The sequence below is a fragment of the Arctopsyche grandis genome, chromosome 5, assembly GCF_051622035.1.
Source record: "Arctopsyche grandis isolate Sample6627 chromosome 5, ASM5162203v2, whole genome shotgun sequence".
In the NCBI taxonomy this organism is placed as follows: Eukaryota; Metazoa; Arthropoda; class Insecta; order Trichoptera; family Hydropsychidae; genus Arctopsyche; species Arctopsyche grandis.
Window position 1 is genome coordinate 17,237,548 of NC_135359.1, and position 9,614 is coordinate 17,247,161.

The window sequence follows — 9,614 nt, forward strand, 5'->3', positions numbered from 1 at the left end:
TTGTATATGTAGATATTCATAGATGAAAAAATAATATGTATGTTTAAATTGGTGTAAACTCAATATAGACTTGAGAATTGTAAGTGTGGTGAAATTATTAAATGTTACACATTCAATGTAATTTATTTAATGTTAAATTTAGAATATATAATATATAATCATCCATATATACATATATATATATATATATATATATATATATATATATATATATATATATATATATATATATATATACATATCTATATATACATACCTATATATACAGTGTTGATACTATTGAAATTTATCTGCATCTTAAAAAGGCATATTCTGATTATATTCATGTATTTGTATGTATGTAGTCTATGAAAATATTATTACAGAATAAATAATGGAAAGTATTTTTTCCGAATTTTATGGATGTTAAATTGTGATATAAGAATTCAATAGGCATTTAGTGCTTTTAGTTTATTTTTTCCAATCTGATTATGTAATAGGCTTTAGGTCATTCCCTGGTTTCTAATAAGCCTATAAATATTGCTACAGTAAAACCTCATCATATTGTTTTTCAAGAGAGAGAGAGGACAATTTTTTTATAAATTTTTGCTGGTTCAAATTGTTTGAATTTTATTTTTTCATTGAGGAAAATTCCATCCTTTCAATATTACTTCCTGCATTATATACTACATGTATTACCTATGTTTTGATAGCATTATTGTATTGTAATACCTTGTAAAAACACAAATATTTTTCAAATGAAATTAATGCCAAAATTAACCGCAGTTTTAATTGATTTATTACCTTTATATTTCCACAACAGTCTTTATTTCTTTATTTTGTAAAAAATTACAGTTTTATTGATTACAAAATTGATAGCAAAAATATATATTACATATGTACATATGTATAGAATTTTTTAATATAATTTCAATGATTAATTTTCTCATCGTCAACACACGAATAAAGGTAAGATATATATTTATAAATGCATAGTGCATTTTTATATAATTATTTTTTTCATTTCCAACTGTTAATGTAGTGACATCTATTTTCATATTTTCAAAGCTTAATGTACAAATGGCTAGAGAAAATTTGATTAAATTATTTTTTATTGGATTTTAATTCAGATATTCTGAAATAAAATTGACGAAAAATATCTGAGGACAAATAAATAAAATTCAAATAATACATTAATTATTGATCGGTTGTTGACGAACAAAAAAGTGAGGCCATGTGTAATGGTGGGTGTGGTTTGTGATCGATGGCCGGTAAATATTAAACTAACAATCAATTGCCGTTGTAGCAGGCTGCTGGCTGGCAGTGCGAGACGATCACGGTCATCACTGCGGCTCCTGACGGTACATATTATTCAAATTTCTTCATCATTTTCTCAATATACATTTAAACATGTGTTTAGTTTCCAAACATTGGTCTAATTTCCAATATTCAATGGCCGAAAAATGTTTGTTTAGTTCCATCGTGTCGAATTTGATTTGAACGGTTGTCAATTTTTGGCCTTAAGCCGTTTATCTCGTTATTTAAAAAGCAAAACCGTTAATAATTATTATTCAAGCGTGTGAAATTGGCAAACAAATATCAAATTTTGTACTCAAAATTTAATATTTGACGTTTCCTTTGAATTAACTCCTACTTGAGAGTGACAATAAATATATGTATTAATTAAATGGTACTTATTATCAAATACGTTATTTTTCTTTGGGGAGAAGGATTTGGCTTTACAAAGGTTTGATAAGAAATATATGTTCCATTACTGAATGGTGAAATGACCAAAACAATTATCATATTTACAAAATTTCTGTATTTTAAAGATCATTAAAGATATAAATTTGTGCTAAAATAAGTTATGACAGATACAATTGAAGGTCTGTTCATACCCGTATCCTGCAGGTGTCCTGCAAGTGCGTATAGTATTCTTTGGTAAATTATATGGACGTATTCATACTCCATTCGCGCATGCGCATTTACACATTCATGCGCGTCCATATATAATGTACTAAAGAATACTGTCCGTACTTGCAGGATACTTGCAGGATTCGGGTAGTGCTGAATAGGTATGAACAGACCTTTATATGTATTTTAATGTAGATAATTAAGATTTTCTTCTGATAAGACTTATGAATTTTTATAACACAAGTTCTAATTACATATATTTTGTTTTTCTGTTTTTCAAGATATAATTCTACAAGTTTATAGCAACGTATATATGCAAGTATTAAATTCGGCGAAGGCGTCATTTTTTGTTGTTGTTATACGAGATGAAACGCGCCATTCGTCCATTTATACATAATTGAAGACACAACAAAAAACTGGTTTTGTCCGTAGGTAACATGAGTTAGACTAGTTTCAAGAAGCTATCGCTCGTGGAAAAATCATTAAATATAATATCATCAATTTGACGATATTACGATAGGGTAGGCTATTTCCAAAATCGAAGGATGCCAACTAATTTCCATAACAATATCTCTTTTCAAACTCAATGCCTTTTTATTGCAATAAAACAGAATCGTTACATTCGTAGATAAATTCTGTAACGACAGAGTTCTGTAATCGACTGAGGTGATTCGCTGTACATACATATGTTTCTGTATCGCGTCATTGCGCAATTTTGATGTCAAGATCATTACAACTCGTTTATAAACACACACAATATCTCGTGGCTATGTACATACGTATGCAACGTTGACATTGAAAATGATCGTAAACACAAGATAAATCGTTAAACTCGTTCAGTTCGCCAGCTAATGCGACTGGTTTTCAAATTTCGACAGGTTCGTTGACTTCGTTGAGATACCGGTGTTGATGACCAATTGTGCATCTTTATCTTAGTTTTATTAATGCCGCTTTAATAGTAGAATAAACGGTACTCGAACTATGATTTCGAAAACTATTATAACATAAACACTTAATATATTATAGATGAGGGAGGACTAATATATTATAGTTGATGATTCGAAAGCCTAACTAATTTTCTACAATTTCTAAAAAATTTAGGAATACTTTGAACAGTTTTAAATACTCCGATTATGAATAAGAACATATTTTTTGAATTTTTATAGCTGCATAACTGTTACTAACCCGACGGCAAAAAAAAACAATTATAATGATACCTTTTTATAAATGATTTTTCAAGTAAGAAAAAAATGACAATATAATGGCGTCATCTAAGCCCATGCGTGGCTACATCTTATTTGAATCTGGCTAATGAAAAAATAAATAAAAAATACATTAGCAACTTGAAAGAACTATTGTGAAATAAAACTCTTGGGTCCAATGAATCATAAGGAGTGATGGTCCAGACTTATGATACGAACTACATATAAGGGAGTAATATTATAGACTTTTTAATTTATTAATTACCTATTCTTAAATCATTATTCTAGTTGATCAGTCTAACTGAAAAAATTGCATATTTCTATTGGTGAAATGATAATTACTATTCATCTATATTTTTAAATTTTTTTTTTTACATAACATATGTTTTCATACACCAGGAAGGCTTAACAGGTAGACCCCAATGCGCTTTCCTAGACAATTAATTACAAACATTGCAGCATATTTATTACATAAATCACTGTATTTCGAGAGGCTGAATTACACGAAATTAACAATTAATTAAAGAATTAATCCATTGAGACATCTATGGATTTAGACTTGTAGATAAATTTTTAAATATTGTTCATAAATCAAATTCAGATATTTGTGACCGCAGGTAGGATGATTTTTGCCAATTTGATGGAAGAACCGTTTCAACAATGAAATCAGACAAATTGGAAAACTCAGATAAGAAATGATCGACTTGGAGTCACAAATATCCAAGTCTAACCAGCAGTATTAAAGATTAGCACGGGATCGAACCCGGAATCTCTTGCTTCTAAACATAAACGCAACCATATCAAATGGCTATGTGGTTGCGAAAATAAAATAAAGGGCAAAATGTTGGCTAATATCAAAAGAATAAAAAAAAATGCTATGTACAATGTGTTTTTATCTCACGAGGGCGTATTTTATCTAACAATTTGCACTAATAAATTGGTTATAAATACAATTGCAGTCTACATACATGCATGTGTTTCCTATTCAAAACCTACTCGATACAATTACTAAAATGCGCTTTTGTGAGATAAAAACACTACAATTTGCATATAAAGTAATAGATTCGGGCCCAAAATATCAATTGAAATCAGATTTAAATTGATGATCTAGTCTGTTCCTCAATGGCGTTATTTCAGCTTTTCCGGGGGAGGGGGGGGGCAAAATTTTTAAGCAGTAAGGAATGACTTTCTAGGGGGAGAGGTATTATAAATTTGCTATATACATGAGATAAGCGAGAACAGTAATAGGCAAGGAAGGCAATCCTATTCAAAAAATTGTTTCGTAGGATAAACGAGTTTTATAGAATGTACCAAAGAATACTATCCGCATTTGCATGACACCTGCAGGATACGGGTCGTGCTGGATAGGTATGAACAGACGTTAATACATAATATTAATTAAAGACTCTCTAAAGTCGATGATCTAAAGCAGATAAAATGATATTATACATTATTGCTGTCTATATAATTTAAAACGATTATTTTAAATTTAAATTACTACGGATACTTTCACAAGTTGTTGTTTTTCACGGTAAACGGACTACTAGTCATATTTAAACTAGTTACAGGACAACCGGTCGCTCTAGATCGGTCACATGTGATCACCCGTCACACTAAAACTGGTCACGAGAAAACTGGTCACACGCTAAAATCGGTCAACCAGTTTTCTCGTAACCGATTTTAGGGTGTGACCAGTTTTCTCGTGACCGTTTAGTGTGACGGGTGATCACGTGTGACAGATCTAGAGCGACCGGTTGTCCTGTGACCGGTTCACATTTGACTAGTAATCACCGAACCGTTTTTCACATCGTGTGTGCGGAATTTTCGCGATTTTCGTATTATTGAGGTACGACTATCTACCCAGGATAATTCGGGTAACACAGGGGAAATTGTAGAATCGGGTGGCAGTGTGTTAACACAACCAGTAGTATACAATATGGCTAGATAGATTTTGAGTTCGTCAATTGATCATCCGGTCAGTTTGTGTCTGGCGACTTTGGTTCGCGGTCAAGTTCAGCAGCAGCAGCAGCAGCCAACCAACCAACCATTCAACCAACCGACGCTCAAACGTTGTTTCACTTCATTTCCCACAACCACAACCACGCAGAGGCGGTCCCGCAAAGTAAAAAAAAACATTTTTTCCTATAAAATAAGCCTTCCCAGTGTATATTCTCTGTATTCCTACATGTGATTGTCATTACATCGCAATATTTTTCACTGGACCTCGATTGTAAAAATACACCTGTTTGATATGGGTGCTTAGAACTGTCAAACGTGTTTGCATCTCTTTCCACAATGAGCCCTCCTTCGTGTTTTGTCTCGCTTTTTACTATTGGACTCTGTATCCGATGCTAAAAATCGATATATTGGCGTAATTTTCTTCTACGTTGCTGCTATGAAGTCACTACTCAAATAGAATATATTTGCCACAAGCAAAAGAAGATACAAATTGTGATATGCGATTGATAGTATCGCTGGTTTTTCTGATTTTCACATGACATTTTCCAACCTATAAAATCCTCGGTTCTTGGAAAGATGCATTAAATTGGACTGAATAGTGGCACAGTTTCGAGAAGTTGTGCAATTACATTGCGTTAGTTCTCTTTGAGCATATTCGAAAGTTTGGATGTCCCTAGAGTGCATTTTTCGGGTCACCAAAATCCACAATAAGATAATAATTTCAAATTGTAGTCAGAAGAAGCAATCAGGCTTATAAATAAAATAAAACTCAAAAAACGTGAAGCGTACTGTGAAACAGATTTTCCTTTGTTGATATGACGTTTTTCTGGTTTTGAGGTATGTCATATCCTTGAATGTATTTAAACACAAATATTGATAGTTTTCACCTCTGATTGGTTGTTTACTATGTAACAAGGTAAAAGAAATCAGTAGGCAAACTTTGTTTTTCAATTCATCACTACAAAACAAATTTTGATATATATTAAATAATAAAAATTCGTCATTTTCGTTCACAAATTTAATACATTAAAATATGTACATAAAAGTAAAAAAAAAAAACATGTTTTTCTGTATTGACATAATATTTCTTCCGTTGTGGTATGATTTGTTTATAAGAAAATCTTGAACACATTCCTATACAGATTTGATCTTTTGATTTTTAAATGCTTTTTATTATTACTAAATTATGTTCACAATACATCTTATATCTATTTTAATAGCTACTGATCTACTGATCATTTTCTATTTTACAATTTAATTTAATTTGGTTAGTAATCGTAGTATTATATTATTCTAATGCTAATCTACAGCATAATAGGAAAAAGAGCTCAAAAACCTATTTGCTATGCAGATTTGATGCGTATTATTACTGGGTGTTTTGATCTTAAATAATGGATAAAACTTCAATATACATATTTTTAACTAATCATATATTATCCGTGTTTTCAGATGGATGCTTTGTGCGTACGTAATGTAAGTCAATTAACGCTGTACGATCGTATAAGCAAATTGATGGAAACTTATGAATGGAGTGACTGCAGCTTCCGCGTGGGCTCCGAGACGATAAGAGCTCACAAACTGATCTTGGCCATAAGCAGTCCTGTCTTCAAAGTGATGTTGTATGGTCCATTGGCAGAAAGGAAAGAAATTGTGATATCTGACATTGAACCTCACATATTTCAACTATTATTAGATTTTATTTACAAAGATAAAGTTTATATAGATTCACTTGAAAATTCATGTGGACTTTTGTATGCTGCAAAAAAATATATGCTGCCATATCTGATCAAAATTTGTCTAAAATATATTGAAAACTCTTTGAGTATACATAATGTTTTGACAATTCTCAATTTTGCCGAATGGATTCAAGAAGACTCACTCGTGATTCGATGTATAGATTTAATCTGCAAGCATACTGATGTCGTCTTCACTCTTGCTAATGAACATATATCTGGATCATGTTTACGCAAGATTTTACAGAGAGAGTCCTTAAATGTCTCTGAAAAAGATTTGATCGACATAGCTGTTCAGTGGGCTCACGACGAATGTTTGAAACAAGATCTGTCACTGTGCGATGAAAATAAACGTATGTTGCTTCTTAAGTCTGATAATCTAAATTTGTTAAGATTCTTCACTTTATCTATTGATGATATGGATTGGTTAAACTCATTAGGAATCCTTACCAAAGAAGAGTTTGTTGTTTTAAAACATAATTTATCACAAAATGTAATTCCCAAAGATCAAGCAAAAATACAGCCTACTGAATCTAACAATCAACAACTTAGTGTTGATTTGAAAATTATGGATTTGGATGATAATTATAAATTTATTTTAAATTTAGCAACAATTCCAAGGAGTTTGCTGAGACTAGATTGGCTGTATTGTTGTAGACCAATTATTCGAACGGCTACTCCACTAATTATCACTAACACTTATCAAAATATTAAAGTGAGGATAAAATCTCAAAAAACCATTTTTGTAAATAGCATTTCGGTCCCAACCCGCCAGTCTCCAGAAGACATATTCGTTAATGAATCACCTCTCTATGCTGAAAATTTGAATCTCGTAATATATAGTAATACTGATAATAAGCAACATATTTCTGCAAAATATATGTATAAAACTCGTTACAATTCTACAACTTATATTCATCTTCCAAAACCATTCATTTTTAATGAGGAAGACTGGTACACTGTGTCATTTACATGGCCGGAGGTATTCTTTCATTCATATAAGTATCCATTGTGCTACCGACCAATGATAAGTTCTGACAATATTTTTATGTTTGACGACAATTTTGAAAACACTATGCCATGTGGAAGCTTTGTGGAAGGGCTAAAATTTTGCATTTAATCTTTCACTTTTATAAAACTATTTAATAATTAAATATATATGTAAGCTTTTATGATAAAAAAATGTATTTCTTAATACTCGAATCAATCAAATTCACATGTGAATTGTTGTAGATGTTTATGTTTTGATGTTGCATGTAATAAAATAATACATGTATGTACTCTTTTTAATGTATTAAAAACTTATATCATTATTGCAATGTGATTTGTACTTTATGAAATATTTACATGTTATTATGGGTGTACCACATTAAAAATGTGATCTTTTGAATTGAAACTATTAATGTATTCTCATTGCCTGTTATAAATGTGAATACTGTTTATATATTCACTATTGTGAAATTTGGATTTATTTTGTTGTAATTAGCATTCATATATGTGTGTACATATATATGTATATCTCGAAAATATGCTTTGTGCAATTGAAATATTTTTCTATAACACTTGAATTAATTCTCCGTGTATGTATGCACACGACTAGAAAAATGATCGTTTTTAAAGTGTTAAAGAATTTGGTTAGTATTTTTGTTTTTTGTATCAATACTTATGTTGTTAAAAGTTTATGTACAAATTTGATATTTAGTGAAATATTTTTAATTTTATATAATTTCTCAATTCTTTATAAAATGACTTGAATGTAATCAGATTTATGTGTACTGTTGTAAAATATTTGTATATGAAATACCAAAGCTTAGTAAATATATAATTTACAACCAATGTTTTTTATTTCAATTACAATTATGCCCACTAGTTATTAGGAGTGAACGCAGTGATTGAATAGTATTCATATAAATTATTAATGTTTGAAGTATTCAAAATATGTAACAAATATTTTTGCGATGGTAAAACTTCTATGTATGTACGTACTTTCATTTCCAGAAGATTTCATTCTATGAACATTAAAGTATAGTTTTCTTTGCAATCACTCAAGCTATGAAAAAGGGCTAACAGTACATACGGTTTGGTGATTATTTCGCACAAGGTGATCTCGCACACGTCACTTAAATCTTGATCACGGACCATCTGGCACCCAAAAATTCCATCCATCGAGATCTACCCTTGCAAACTATCTTACTAACGAGAACCAGTGGCGTAGCTAACATTGCGCAGTGTTATGCAAAGCATCACGGCTCATGCTCGACAAGGGCCCAAATTTTTAAACACTATTAAAAAAATATTATTATCCATCTAAATACATCGTATTATGGAGGATGAACGAATGAGACGACTGGCATGTTGATGCACGTGTTTATTATATGACAGCTGAAGACAGAGTGAGTAGTGGCTCTCCGAACCCAACCGGGTTGGTCCCCACTCGCAGGAAGGCAACCAAACTCGACCATGTCGTATAAGCGAGCCGCCACATCACTCCCCCCCCAGCATCAGCGATACCAAAATTACAAGGAAACAAATTTTACAAAAGAAAAAAAATTATTGTTACACAAAGAGAAAAAATTATTACGTGGGGAGAAAAATAAATGTTGACGTGGGTCATCCGCTGTGTACATAGGTGTACCGCCCTGAATGGTCGGTAGATTCGAGGGCGGTGACGTCGCGAGCAGGACGGTGGGTGGTCCGATGGTCGCGCGATGCGATGCTGCGGCGGCGCCGCTCTTCCGAGGCTGATGTCGGTTGGTGGGGCGGCGGGGGCGGCAGGGGCATCGATGTGGTTGATGATACTCCGAGCTGGACTGTGAGTCGTTGTGGC

The 9,614-nt window shown here is 31.9% G+C and overlaps 1 protein-coding gene across 2 annotated transcripts; it reads left to right on the forward strand.

Annotated features, from left to right (window-relative positions):
• Window positions 1-1,273: 1,273 nt before the first annotated feature.
• Window positions 1,274-9,343, forward strand: LOC143911504 (BTB/POZ domain-containing protein 2-like). 2 transcript variants are annotated; one of them, XM_077430396.1, is made up of 2 exons: window positions 1,274-1,340; window positions 6,504-9,343. In XM_077430396.1, exon 2 carries the CDS (start codon window positions 6,504-6,506, stop codon window positions 7,905-7,907), a length of 1,404 nt encoding a protein of 467 aa, XP_077286522.1. In that variant the 5' UTR covers window positions 1,274-1,340; the 3' UTR covers window positions 7,908-9,343. The 2 variants fall into 2 exon arrangements, with proteins under 2 accessions (XP_077286522.1, XP_077286521.1); XM_077430395.1 differs by lacking the exon at window positions 1,274-1,340 and adding an exon at window positions 4,808-5,217.
• The last annotated feature ends 271 nt before the right edge of the window (window positions 9,344-9,614 follow it).

Bases quoted from the DNA above. Each gene is read 5' to 3' on its own strand.
- LOC143911504 (XM_077430396.1), top strand. From the start codon at position 6,504: ATGGATGCTTTGTGCGTACGTAATGTAAGTCAATTAACGCTGTACGAT.